This window comes from Sturnus vulgaris, chromosome 3 (assembly GCF_052056855.1).
Source record: "Sturnus vulgaris isolate bStuVul1 chromosome 3, bStuVul1.hap1, whole genome shotgun sequence".
NCBI classification, from domain to species: Eukaryota; Metazoa; Chordata; class Aves; order Passeriformes; family Sturnidae; genus Sturnus; species Sturnus vulgaris.
In genome coordinates, this window is record NC_142245.1 from 48,146,616 (window position 1) to 48,161,591 (window position 14,976).

At 37.4% G+C, this 14,976-nt stretch overlaps 1 protein-coding gene across 19 annotated transcripts in view; it reads right to left on the reverse strand.

Annotated features, from left to right (window-relative positions):
- RGS7 (regulator of G protein signaling 7) overlaps nt 1–14,976 on the reverse strand; it is a 276,991-nt gene that overhangs the window by 75,682 nt on the left and 186,333 nt on the right. For all 19 annotated transcript variants that reach the window (XR_015802377.1, XR_015802375.1, XR_015802376.1 and 16 more), the window contains exons 7-9: nt 5,349–5,413; nt 3,584–3,660; nt 3,361–3,442 (exon numbers count right to left, since the gene is read on the reverse strand). Coding sequence is in view for 16 of the 19 variants with exons in the window: in XM_088161576.1 (XP_088017702.1) it covers nt 3,361–3,442; nt 3,584–3,660; nt 5,349–5,413 (224 nt within the window). In the remaining 3 variants the exon portion in view is untranslated. The remainder of the gene's footprint in view (nt 1–3,360; nt 3,443–3,583; nt 3,661–5,348; nt 5,414–14,976) is intronic.

Here is a 14,976-nt window from a genome sequence, read left to right on the forward strand (position 1 = left end):
CTGCTTTGCTCTGACTGTATTTAGCGTGGGTTTGAGACTGTTTTAGAGAATTTACTGCTTTTGTACCTGTTTGTCCCTTTTTAACAACTGCAAGATTATGGGATTTAAAAAGAGATAATAATTCAGGAAAGCTGAAGCAAGTTCTCTTTCAAAGACTTTAATAAGGAGCATTACTTTTTTTGAACAAAAGCAGCTTCTCTCTTTCTCCTGGAAGTAACTCACTTCCCCAATTTAGCTTGATTCGTTACTGTTTTTGACTAACACATTAACCATCCTAACCAATTTTTGCTTATTTCCACAGCCTGTTATCAATAGAAGTTTCAAAATTATGAAAATAATACCCTTTCTAGGCAAGTGAAAAGAAGAGAAAGATTTTTAAGATATTTTTTACTCTGCCATCTAAAAGAAAAATGCATCACTATATGTCAATAATACTAAACTCAGACCTGTGCCAGATACTGGATCTACCTTAGAAATAACAGTATGGACTTTATCCTAGGCCTGCTGCTCAGGATACAGCTCTCTCTGACAGCAATTTCCATAGTTTTACTATGGCTGGTATCTGAACTAGTAAAATTAAAACTTGTTTGGGAATGTCTCTGCCAGCTGCAGTTATCTATAGCTGAAGCTCAGCCATACTCTTTTTAACTGCAAGCTAAGATCTTTCTAGATAAAGCAGAAATTGGGATTTACAGAAATGACAAAGATTGCACTTCATATACCCTGAAATACATATAACAACTCCCACTCTCCCCCCACCCCCCAAAATCCCCAAAATACCCCCACAGGGAAATGGCAATTAAATAAACATTGGAATGGAAACTAAACAGTGAGGCCACAAAGCTGGTCTCTTAACTGTCTCTCAGAAGAAAACTGAGGAATAGATGATTATCTGAATAAACATTTCCAAATCCAATTTCTCTGGCTCATCTCCAATCATCATTTCAGTCTGTAGACCTAGATGAAAATTACAGGCCAGCCAATCAAAATGTAACAGTCATAATGACTTTCAAGAATTTATCTGTCCCTCAGACTGTGGCATAAATCTTCTAGAACTTCTGTCATCACCTGCAGGGTTGCCTTTGACTTGGAACCTATGAAACACCAGTGGTTTTTGAGGCAAATCTTCTTTACCTTGGTACATTTCCTTTATTTTAAGCCTATAAGTCACAGTGATGTTTCTGATAGCTAATCACCCTCTTTTTCTGCATCCCCATTCTCCTGGCTCCACTGCCATACAGCTGTTCTCATGTCTCCCATTCCTCTAGTGCACTGCTGCACTGTCCTTTAGGAAGGATGGCTTGCTTCCCTCCTCTGCTCCTTTCATCAACTTACAGTTGAAATACAATGCAAATTTAATATTCATAGTTTATATTTTACATGTAAATCTTCTGTAGCTGGGTAGGTAACAAATATAGCAATAAAGCAACCAAGGACCAGGACACCTGCAAGAATACCCTGAAAAAATATTTATTTACTCACCTTCAACCAACCAACCAACCAACCAACCAAAACAAACAAAAATAATGAAACATTTGATTCTCGGAACATGTTTTCAGTAAAAAAAAAATCACATTGGGGTGGATTTCTATGTTGTCACAGCCCCTAGCCTCTGAACTTTTACCAAAAGGTGAAACACTGTAAATAAAAATAAGCATTATACACAGATTCTCATCCAAACATTACCTTAAAAAGCTGTTTAAAATATTTAGCTCTCCAGAGTTGCAGCAGCACTTCTGTAAGTTTTTGGGGGGCCTTTGGGGGGCTTGAAAATCCATTACAAATTGTAATTAGCTCTAACATCACCCTCCTCTTTTCAGTCTGTCTGTGTTTTATCTTTTGCTCTTTTCAAAAGAAGCTTCTGCCTTTTACTGTGACAGTAAATTCATAATGGTGTTTTCAAAAATATTATTTCAATGGTCTTGAGAGGAGGAGTTTAGCCAAAGTATGAACCTCTCCATTCATCTATTTATATCTTCTAAAGCCAGGAGCCTACATTGCTGACTGTAAGCCAGCCTTTTGCCTCTGATAATTCCTAGGTATGTTTACAGCCAGATTAAAAACATCTGCTGGCCCAGGCAGATTTATCCACAGTTCATCCAAAGCTCTTAATCAGATTCCATTTCCTCTTGTCCTGGTCCCTTTTACTCTCTTGAAGCTTCAACAATTCATCTCTTCCAAACCTGAAAATAACATCTCATTCTCAGATTCAAAACCTTTAAATCCATTTCTGCAGCAAATATAAAAGCTCTCTGCACCTTCACAGGTCTCAGGTCCACAGATACTTAGTGTTTATTCCCTATGTAGCTCCAATCTACATCAGATGGAAAATTGCTTTCTGTTCTTCTTTGTCTTATGTCAGTGATTAGACAATAATGTCCCAGTCTTTTTGCATCTATTTACCGTGGTTGGAATCTTTTACATCAAGTTATTTTCGCTACCTAACATTCTAAATCCTACCTAAAAATCCATTTCTTCTACAACCGCTTCAGTTCCACAGTCACAAATGTAAGCTGACCATGTTCAAGTTTATTAGTTTTTCTTTTAACTTTCTCATTGCATTCTACTATTCCACAAGTGTCATCACCTACTTTTACTTCCCCCACTAAAAGTAGCATTCTCCAGTGTCAGAGCAAAAAATCTGGTTCATATATGATTTCATTGGTAATGATACCCAACTGCATAAACAGAAAAAGAAAGCTTAACTCTAGGTAATGGAAACCAATATTGCTCTGTAGTAAAGCAAAAAAATGTACAGTTTAATTGGAATTATTGCAACAATTGACATTCTCTTTCACAATTTTAGCACTCAAATGTAGTTGACTATGTAAGAAACTTTCTTTTTTAAAGTTTTGTTTCAGATGCACTTTGACAAAGAGCTCAGACAAATATTGTTTAGACAGAGTGACTCCCACAGCTCAAAGTCAATATCTAACTTTTATGTACTTCAAAAATAGCTTGGAAACATAACTAGAGTGAAGTTAAAAGGCTTAGCAAGCAAAAAAGCAGACTAAAAAGGAAAAATAGTCAGACTTATTTTAGGGTATTTTTAGCTATGCTGATAATTTCAGTTGTGTGACTCATATCCCAGGAAACCTTTGAGATGATAATAGTCAAAGACAGGTACCTTCTGATTCAAGAAACCAGGCACAACACATCTATTCAGTAAAAATCATGAACTGGATGCTCACACATCTGATGTCTACAATATCAGATTCATATAAACTCTGTATCCTAAAATCAGGGAGGCAAGCCCAACCCCTCACCCTACTGCTCTTTTACTTGTCCCCAGGCTACCACAGGAGAAGACATTTATCAGCAACCCTGCTCACAGACCCAGCGGCCCCACCCAGCACTCACCACCGGACGATGCACATCCCAAAATGCTCGCTCCTGACTGTCAAGAATCTTCCTCTCTATCTTGTCTCTCTTCTTGTCAACCCTGCCAATGTCATAGGATATTTAAAAGAAATAGTGTTGAGGACAGTAATTTTAAACAAAAAAATGTGTCCAACCTATTTCTTCCCCCCACCCTTTCAAAAAGCATGCAAAACAAAATCTGCTGGTCTCCAAAGGTACTTACTTTGCTTGTGCTTCAGCTTGCATAAAAATAAATTCCCATTTCCGAGCAAAAGCTCGCTGTAGCCTGGCCAAACTCTCCTGAAAATACATCACAATTTTAGTGGGTTAGGTTGCATGTTATTTACTCTTTAATAGCTTCTGGCTTTATCTTTCCCTCCTCTCCTCCCCTCCCCCTTACCAAGATGTAATACAAGTCATCATATTTGTGTCAGTATAAATGGACCTTACTTATCTGATACAAAGTTTTTTCTTGACACCAAATGACATGGAATACTTTTGAATGTGTCAACTATTTTATTTTTGAAAATCTGATTAAAAGGGTAGATGCATCCCTCAGCAGAACATGAGAATTCTGAAACATTTTTATATACTGTGTGCTATCTTAGCAATTTTGAAATAGTACAAAGAAACATCCTTGTTTTGAAAGTATGTAATAATGAAAGATAACAGCAGTTGTCTCCATACTGGATGATCCACATGACAATTCCTCATCAGCCATCTATGCAAATGGTTTCCACTGAACACTGTTGGCTGCCATTTTTGATAGTATAGCCAAACCTCCACAGCTATCCCTGTTTTCAAAAATGCTGACTATAGTTCTTCAATACTGTAGAGGAAATGCATCTATCCTACAGCCTGTTAATAATAACAGGAAGAACATTTATAAAATCATTGCAAAATTCATTCTTCCATTGATGATGGAACATTTTCACTGTTTCCAACAGAGCTTTTTAAATCTCTTCCCAGCTTAAACAGCAGCAATATGCAGTCTTCTTAACAAAAAATGTGTTGTTTTTACTATATTTCTATGAATTGCAAATGTATCTCTGTGCCATACTCACTGAAAATGAAGACTACAGAAAGAGAAGAGCAGACTTTCTAGAAATCTTGTCAATACCAGAAAAGGCTCTCATGGATTGTGCACTGAAGGGGAGTTTTCTAAGGCATGTGAGTATGAAATTATACATTACCCCACAGTGCAGTGTGCTGAAAAACAAGCTTGTGCCAGAAGAAGCAATACAGCGTGTCAGCATGGTGCTGTGGCTGGAGTACCTGGCGTGTTGAGAGGCCTGGCTGACTATCCTGCTATCAGGTCACAGCAGCACAGCTGGACAGCTTTCAGCACAGACACAGGGCTGTTTGTGAATTTTATGTTGACATGCTTATGAAAAATTCAGGAACTTTTTGGGGGTAGAGTTGGAATTCAAGACATCTCTATCGAATGCCATCCTCATCAGCTAATCCAACTCCCTCTTTTTCAGGCTTTTCCTGGCCCCAATTACCTTACCTTGCCCGAGGCACAGCACAACTGCCTCAGAGTAGGAACGCCTCTAGTCTGACCCTCTTTGCTTCTCATCTAGCTGATGGGAAAATGCTCAAGTGTCAGCATCACTTATAAAGAATGAGATTTACATTTCAACATCTATCAAGGGCTTTTGGAAATGTTGTCAGGGATTCTTTGTTAAAATCTTAAATGGTGTAGAGAACAACTGCTTCCAAAGACTCATGGTGTTATTTGTGATCCTGGCATGGGGATCTGAGCAGAGTAAAATTAGAGATGGGCTGTGATCTCAATATTTGTCCAGTTAACCTTCACTATCATCTCTCAAACACCATTTAAGACTTCTGAGCAGTTAGACCCACAAGCTGGAAGGACTGGATAACTAATAGATTTTCACACATAATGCCCATAGTTCTCATGCTTAACATTATTTCACAGGCTCATTAGGCCCAGCAGAGAAATTTACTTTTTGCCAGGTACTTACAGCTTCATAGTCTGCTAGTTCTAGCCTTGCTTTGTTTTGCATTGTCCGCTTGCAGAGGTAAACAGCTGGAACAGAATAAAATAACATGGAATTTGCTACTATCTCACAAACACAGCAGATCAGAAAAAAAAAGCTTCATGTCTGGTTTAAAGCTAGCTTTTTTTGGTTTGATTTCTCCCTTTGTTCTAGAAAGCTTTAAATATGGGATCAATGCTAGCAGTATTGTAACTGAAATGGTGGATCAGAAAGAGAGGTTCATAAAATAATAATAAAATCTGCTTTATGCAACAGCCATCATGTGCAAAATTCATGAGGTACTTGAGGTCAGGGTTTTTAATGGCCAGGGAACTAGCACATTAAAGAAAAATGGCAAAGACATTTTTCAAACTATGTGTGTATAAATCATAATGGATAAGAATTTTAGCACTAGCTGATGCTGTATTAATCAAACAGATTTTTAAGAACATGAATATATGTTGGTTTTTTTACTCTATATTTAGGAAACAAAAACTTTCAACCTAAGATTTTAGCTAAAAAAAAAATCAGATAAAATTCATATCTCATACAGATTAGTCTGCTTTAATCAATACTTAAATAAGAAAATAATGTGAGACCAAAAAATGAAAAAAAAAAGTGTTATTTTTACATATGAGAAACAAATAATCTTTTATTTATTTTCTAAATCCAAAAAACCTCCAGAAGACCTGTCCTTCCTCCACTTCATTCAGACAAAGTAGAATCTTTGGTAATGAAATGCTGAAGTACATTTTCAATAGACTTTATTTAGTAGCAAATAGTTTCCAAACAACTCTGAATATTTTATAGCTTCTCCCACCACGGAGACAATGAGTGCAGCACAATTCTTAATTTTCCAATATTTACCCATTTCATTACTTCAGAGCACTGCTCAAGTGAGATGGATGAATCTTTTGATCAGTGTAGGTAATAAAACCTTAACTTACCTGTTGTCTCTACAGTCAGCAAAAAGAGCCCGTAGTTACTGGTTGTACTTAGGAATGTTCCTGCTCCCTGACTGCCAACTGGTCTACTACATGAGCAAAGCCTCTCTGGGAAATAACTTCACATAGGAACTTAATTCTTCCTAACTAGGAAGAGGGAGATGCTCATTTTAGATAAAGCTTTGAGTATTAAGGTAGTCAACCTAAATATAATTTAAGATTCCATGGAAATATTTATTCCTGACAAGACACCTGCAAATGCATGCAAACTCACTCCAGTGAATGTTCTTTCAGTTGAATTGATTACAAGCACTTCTACCTGCAATTAAAGATGTTACTTGATGTAAAATGAAGCTATATTTTAATGCTATTTTTGTCTTTTCTTCCCCCCTTCTTTTTGTGTTATTTGGTCTATTTTCTTTCATAATATTTCATTTTCCACTCTCATAAGAAGCCATGGTCTCTTACACTATTCCCTGCCCCCCATATACACTCTGGTTCCAAAGCAGCTTCTGTGTCTACAAAATCTACAAAGACTGATATATATCCATGCCACACGCAGCACACAGATATTTCTATAGCTTTCATGCATTGCAATATTATTATACATTTAGACTAATGCATTGGCATGCATGCTGAAATGTCACAAAAAGGTGAGGGGATGAATTCTGGACCTTTTGTACCTAGGTTGCATTCACAATCAGTACACTGCTAAGAGATTCTTGAGGAGAGAGATGGTCTTTGTCGTTTAGCTTCTTTTACAGTGAAACATTTTCCTCTTCCTTCAAAATTGGTTATTTCATTGAAGAAGAAAAAAAAATCCTAAACCCCTTGTCAATATTAGCAATAAAATACACACTTTATATATGTAGACAGTTCTGAGAATTCCAGGGGTCAAAATTTGTCTACCAATTTAATACCACCTGAACAGAAACAAAAAAGCTCCCTGTTCCTGTACTTGATCAAGACTTTTAAACCACATTCTTATAGTCCCAGTACAGGCACTTTTAGTTAGTTTAGCTCTTCCTTGAGTCCCATTGTGGGCAAGTTTTGGGATTATATTTCTTGCTGCCTCCTACAAAAATTCTTGTTTCAGAGGTAGCTGACTTTCAGGATAGGTTTCCATCAAAAAAGTACCTTCAGGTAACAGAGATTTCAACACTGGAGAAACAACCACCAGGTCACCAGGAGATGAATTAGTTTGACACATTATTAATTTAATACCGTGTCTATACTGTGTAACTCCCAATCCATAGTAAAGAGTCAATATAAAGATGTTTGGTTTCCATTATGAGCATAACTTGGCCAAGACTCAAAAAATCATATTCAGACTTTTTTTTTTAAACTGAAATATCCAGATTCCTTCCCCTTCACAGGAGCCTAATGGTTATAACATGTGTGGCTTGGATTCCTTATCTCAGAAATGTTTCTATGTGCTACTGTGAATAAGGTAGAATATGCCCAAGGAAGAACTACTATTGTGGGAAGTATGGCATATCCACTAGTTTAGAAGAAAACAGTTCTGGAGGACATTCCTACTCTGACTCAATTTACTGCTATTGCTACGTGCTAACAATTGCACCCTTATAAAAGCACAAGTTTGAGCCTCTATTTAAGAGCTAACTGTACTGCCATGAAAAGCTGGCAGCAGCTCAGGAATCTGTGTTCAGCAGTTTACACTCTCTCGATCATATTATTTGACTTACCTGTAAAAAATTCAGTAGCACATTGGAAAGCAAGAATGTGAAAATCACCCTCATTTTCAGGCAGATAATTTGAAGATATAGAGTAATGAGGTTTTGTTCTTCTGACTTTTAGGACAATGAGATTTGAAATGTGGATACTCCCACCTTTCACAGGCACCACCCCTCTTCTGCACCAAATCACACATGCAGTAACTGTACTTGTCCAGTAGCTGGACTTTGAGGATGCCAATCGATTTCCCCCTCAAAGCAGAATCAGGATCTCCCAGAATTTCAGCAAATTACAGTGTCTGCTTTTCCAATCCCATGTGTTGACAGTGTTTTTACAGCTTCAGAAGAAGCCTGAAGGAGGGATCTCCAACTAAAGCTCTCTATTTCTGTACATAGTTCTCTATTTATCTATCCCACAAAGGTCCTGATCAGGGCGCTCAGTACATCAAGGAGCTGTAATTCCACCGAGGAGCCCATCTAGGGGCTCCACTGTAGCCTGTGCTCAGAAATTGTGCTCAAGTCTAGCTACTGCCCCTGGCACAGGCTTGAGCTGTGCTGTAGATGTATCTCAAATCAGCCCTGTAGCCTACCCATGCTGCTGCCTTGCTCCTGCCTGCAGTGTTGCCAACCTCAGTTCTTGCCTACCTTCCCTTGCTTGCCACTCTCTGGCAAGGGTGCTGAAATATGCTCACCATGGGGATGAATGATATGCAAGAGCCAGAGTCTGATTAATAACCTCAATTTGCTAAATATGGACTGCTTTATACACTCTTATTTTTAGAGCCAGTGTATTCTGATGGATTTTGCAATCAACATAATTGCCTCTACTAAAGTGAATTATATATTAGATGCTATAGCTTGTGCTTTAGAAGTGACTGATTACCATGAGAGAACAGATTCACCAATAATTTTAAAGGCCATATTAATTTGTAACATTTCATAATGAAAGATGGTCAGTGATGTTCCTAAATGGGTATTTGAACAACAAAACAGTACTGAAACACATTTCAGTAGCTGTGCAGTAAATACAGTCTACTAGCTCTTGAAAATTCTGTTCAGGCATTCACAAAATGTGGGCAATCTGAGACTTTCAAGTGAGACTACAAAGCCAGAGTTGCATAAAGACGATGCCTATATTTTCCCTCTTGCAAATTTTTAAGCTGTTACACCCCAAAAAAAACCATTTTCATGGTCAGCTACACACGTCTCCTATTCTTGGCTGTTCACTTGCACTTGAAAGCTCCTAAGACACCTCTATAGAGTTTTTCTTTAGATAAGATCATAGAGATTATGACAGGTTTAATTCTAGACTGAAGAAACTGAACTGAGTACACATTACATTATACACACTGACTCAAAAAAACCCACAAAAAGCCAAATCCAGAACTTTCACCCAAACCCCACACTGGGGAGTTTTATCTTTTTGCTAAACAGGGGCTAAATCTTTCCTTTTGCCACAGTGGAGCAAAGGCCACAGCTAAATTCAGTGGAAGTTCAGTGGAGGCCTCTGAAGATCACAGACTATGGCACCTACACACCCACCAGCATGCACACAAACTCCTTCCATAATTGTGCTGGTGCCAGTGGTGTCACAGCTCCGTTCACCCCAGATGGTGAGCATGCTTTCAGTCAATGCTCGTTATCTCCACTGAGGCCAGGTTAAATTTACGTACTCCCTGAGTCAAAATCCTCTTTTCAGATTCAGTGTATATAAGCCTAGTCTGTATCTAAATAGCAAAGAAATTAGCAAGTCTAAGGGTTTCATAGTGCCCTGTGGGCAGAGAATTCTCCCTCTATATGCAAGTGCCTGCTTCAGATGGAGAATTACAGGACAATCAGCACAAAACATGACTGCAGGATGTAAAGCATGAAATTAAATCTTTTATTTTAACATTGTGAATTCTAGGGCTATTTCATACCATCTTTAGGTCAGTTCTGCTCTTAGTCAATAGAATAAAAATTGCCCTTGGCAACAGCTATTGAGTTTCATTTAGTCTTAAAAATGGGTCACTACAGAGCCCTGTATATCTATAAAAGAACCACACTCTTAAGTAAATGCTTATAACATTAAGTCAGAGGGAATACCATGATCAGGTTTATGTACATTAAACTGCAAAATCATCAAAACCTTAACTTCTCCCCTTCTCTGCTCTTTACTCTTTGATCCTATTATTTCCTGTAGCACTTCAGGAAAGCAATTTGATTATAGATTTACAAAAGCAGAGGACTTTCTTACATAAACAAAGGGCAAGAAATAAACCAAATTTCAAACTACCAAAGAGATCAAGAATTAGAACAAAGGCAAATTCATCTTCAACATACAGAAGTCCCCAGATGATGGTGGCCTTGGAAAATCCTGCAGGGTGACAAAACGGCTGTGGGAGAATGGTCACCCAAGCTCCATGAAGCATAGGATCAGACGAGGAATATCCAATTGTCAAATATAATTTAAAATTACATTCATTGAATCATTTAATGCTTCTTGATATTTTCATTATGCTTTTAATTTGCCATTATGGATACCTTTTCAGAGTCACAAAGCCTACAGCTCCAGGGACAATGGGGCAGGAAAAGGCATGCAAAGTGGAGCATGTCAGAGTGCCAGCATTGCTGCCTCCACACCCTTCTAACCTGGACCACCTACAGTGATGGGGACCCCAGCTTCAGCATCAAGATTCCATTAGGGTCAGCGTTCAAATAGCCCCAGAGCCTGCTCCAGGGACACTGGTGGTGGGGAAGACATGCCATGGTGATCACAGCAGCACACCAACGTTGCTTCCTCCACACCTTCCTAATCTGGGTCACTTGTGGTGTTGGGATGAGGGGAAATCATATGAAGAGGGGCTGAGGTCCCTCGGCTTTGCAGCCTAGAAAAGGGAAGATGTCATTGCAGTCTACAGCTTCATGGTCAGGGGAAGAGGAGGGGCAGCCACTGATCTCCTCTCTGTAATGACCAGTGTCAAGGCCTGAAGTTGTGTCCGAGGAGGTTTAGGTTGGATATCAGGAAAAGGTTCATCACTCAGAGGATGTTTGGGCACTGGAACAGGCTCCTCAGGGAAGAGGTCACGGTGCCAAGACTGTCAGAGTGCAAGCAGCATTTGAACAATAATCTCAGGCACAGGGTGTGATTCTTGGAGTGACCTGTGCAGAGCCAGAAGCTGAACTTCAGTGATTCCCTTCCAACTCATGTATTCTATGAAACCTTTTTAGTTTACTCAACATAGCAGCTTGAAAGCAATTCAGAAAATTCCAAGTTATGTTTATGAATACTGCAATTCTGATAAGAAATTTAATTTTTATTTATAGGGGACCTAGATGCAGATTATCAATGCTTTTAAAAAGTACTGCAGAAACATGTTACCCTTTCTTATGTGTGCATACACATGCATTGGCCAAACACATTTGCCACACTCCTCATATTATGGGAATAAGTTACACTTTTATGGAAATAATAATTCAGGTAAGGGCAAAACTCTGAAGTGGTGAGATGACTGGAAAGCATTATCAGGAAATGCCTCCTGGTTACAGAGCCCTCATTGCAGTGATTTATCAATGTCAGAATTAGCAAGGATCAGAACAAAATTCAGACCATGCTTGTTGAAGTGAGACTTTCATTTCATAATTTATATGACAGAGATAGCTTCTATTGAGTTGATAATGTATATCTTCAGAGAAATATAATGGTATATGAATTCAGAATGGGAAAAAATACTGTAGGTCACCTCTTCCACCTATCTGCTAATATAAGTGTCTTTCCTAAAGCTCATTTGATTTGGTTCTACCCAGATCAAATTTTATGCATAGCAAGCACTGACACCAGTCACATTTTTCTTGAGAGGCTGTTATTCTTGGTATACTGTACTCCTCACTTAGTCATGTCACCAATATCTTAGTCAATATATTCTGTATATGCAGCTTCCTAAAGGCAAGTCATTCACTAAAGGAGTCACAACCCATTCTTAGAAACACTGAGTTCCAGAAGGAAAACTCTGTTTCTTACTACACTTAGAAATCCAGAAAATTTTGCAAGGGAGGTCCTTAACAGATGGATCTGTATTAAGGACTTAAAGGAATTGCTTGCAGGAGTCATTGCTGACATATTCTGACATCAGCTGTTGAAAAAATGGGAACTGAGAATCGAGATATGAGATTATAGAATGGCAGAGCTCTCCAGAAACTACTCACACGTTTTTTGTAAATTCTCATGGCATGAATTTTAACAATTATTTTTTAATATATATATATATGACAATTTGTATCAAAACTGCTTCTCTGCTACCAGTTTTGCCACAAGTTACTGACTCATGGTTATGGGTTGATTTCCAGAGAAGCTGAGAACATGCAGCGTTCCAGCAGAGTTCAGATAAGCAATAGGGATCAGTATTTCTCAAATACAAATTTCTTACTAATAAGCTATTGCCAAGGAAATCCTTCCTGTGCGTTTGGGCAAAGGAAGTATATAATGCATTCTCCACACAGTTCTCCTTCCAAACAGTCACTCTATGGTAAAGGGTACAGAAAAATGAGTAAGAAAATTCCTGGACTACTCAAATTTTCATAGAGGAATTTGAAGCTAAACATGTAAAATAAGTAGGCAAGAGACTCTAAAGAGAAAATTATTTGGAAATTTTCAACATGAGAAAAACATGATACATGACTGCAGTTACTTTTAGTGCACTATGTACTTTTTAGCATTACTGCTGGTTTGGGAGAGAAGAGGGAAACGACCCAGGGGAAATGGCTCATGTTCAGAACAGAGCAGCAGAAGCAACATGGAGAGGCCTCTGTCAGTTTACTTTTAAGCGATAAGAAGGTATCATTAGGAACGAAGTGCTGTTCAGACTGACTTGTTAGCTGATTATCAGGTAAATTTAATAAGGAAATACTTGTACTTTCTTAAAAATGCTGGAGAACAACAATGAAACAGCTTTGACACAGCAAAAGTAAACGGCTGCCTCATTTTACTGTACCACAGGATAGATAACAAAGTGATGACTATCTAAAGAACTGCAGCATTTATCCAGACAAGTATTATACACTTTTAAAGGGAGCAATTAATTAAGACTTACCCCAACTCCCTTGATTGCTCTAATCTCCTAGGAGATTACCTTTGTAATACAGAACTTTACCTGGAAGGCTATTGTAAATATGTTACATTTTCAAAACCTGTCCTTCTTCATAGCAACAGAATTTAAGAATATGCTTTGAATATAGAGAAAAATAGTCTAATTTAGCATAATTTAAAGATCACATGGTCAAGTGCTCTTTAACTCATTTTGCATTATCAGTTATTTACTGTGTTCTCTATAACTCACCAACATTCTGCAGTTCTCCTCCATTTTTAACTAATTTGAGAGAAATGCACACACAAAAAAATTACAATGCTCAAACAACATCCTGTTGCAACTATATAGATGCAGTTGACTTTTTCTGGGATGCAAGTGTCTTAACTAGCCTCCCTATTTAACTAATTCTTAATGACATGACCTGTTTATAATATGCCAGGAAAAAAAATCCATCAGTTACAAAATTATATCTGTAAGAAAAGAGAAGATAATTACAAACAGGTCACATGCTCAGCTACTAGCTGTGTTCATTTCAAGAGCCAGTTTTTCTGAATTGAGATCCAATTCTACTTGTCACAAAACCTAATCATAATTCAGGAACATGACTTAATTCAGAGGAAAAAGCAAAGTTATTTGAACTATACTGGCCTTAATAATAGTAGTTGTTACTATTATTGCTTATTTTCACTAACATAATCACACTAAAACCAATGGGATTCTACAAAGGACAACATGTCCTGCCTGGATGGAATCCAAGACATATGGAACTAAAATGAGACTTCAACAGATGGAACTTAAGGACCTGCCTTTGTAAAAATTATTTGCAATTTGAGGAATCTCTCTCAACAACACTTAAAGTATGATTTTCAAGAAAAGAAGGAAGATTTTCAGCAATTTAGGAAAATGGGAAGTTTCTCAGTAACTTCAGAATGATCACAGTGAATACTTTGGAAATTACAATCAAAAGGCTATTTTCCATTTTGACATAAATTAAATTAATCCAAGCCCTCTTTTTGCCACCACAAATTAGCAGTGCACTACACCTTTATGATAATGTGTCTGGGGTTTTTTGACATATTGGAAGATTCTGTTTATATGGTTTTTTCAGTTATACTTTCTACATAAAAATATTTTTAAGGCGAATATTTGTTATTACAAGCTCATATAGATCAGATTATATTTTAGAGAAGATATTAGCATGTTATACAAATACATAAGGATCATTTGTTTCTTAGTTAGTTTTGGTAATAAACTAACACACAGTATCTCAATCTTATTTAATTTCTTGTTTAAGATAAATTATTTTCCTGGCAGTGTGTTACATTCTGGACAGTAGCCCAGTCATGGATGAATAAAGATGAATGGTTAGGATTAATTTTTAAATTAAAATAAAATTCTAGAGTATTTCCAATGGCTTGTAAAATTAGGTTAATGGCAAAGAAAGTGATTTGCCTTGTTAGAAACTTTGATCAAGGAAGATTCCATAGAGAGTTTACTTTTTGCTGGTTTTGAGAGACCACAGTCATTAATTTTAGAGGGCACAGTTTCAAGCTTTTTCAGGACAAGTCCATGAAATTGGCAGCACTACACAGCACCATAATGCATGGTAACTATGAAATGTATTTGCATATCTGTGATAACATAAATTCCATGTACTATATTTTCCAGGAAGTAACAATTACCATGAAAATCTGCAGAACCTATTTGGTGTATATTTGAGGTGATATTTGTCCTTTAGTATTTTCAAAATGTTTCAAGCCTACTTTTCATTTATTTTCGTTACTTAAAGATTTTGATTAAATATTTTGATTTTCCTGTATTGCTCTGATCACCATTTTGTAAAAGGGAAATGCTAATTGCTGGGACTCAGATGATGCTAACCTAATAAGAACAGTATTGAAAAGGTGCT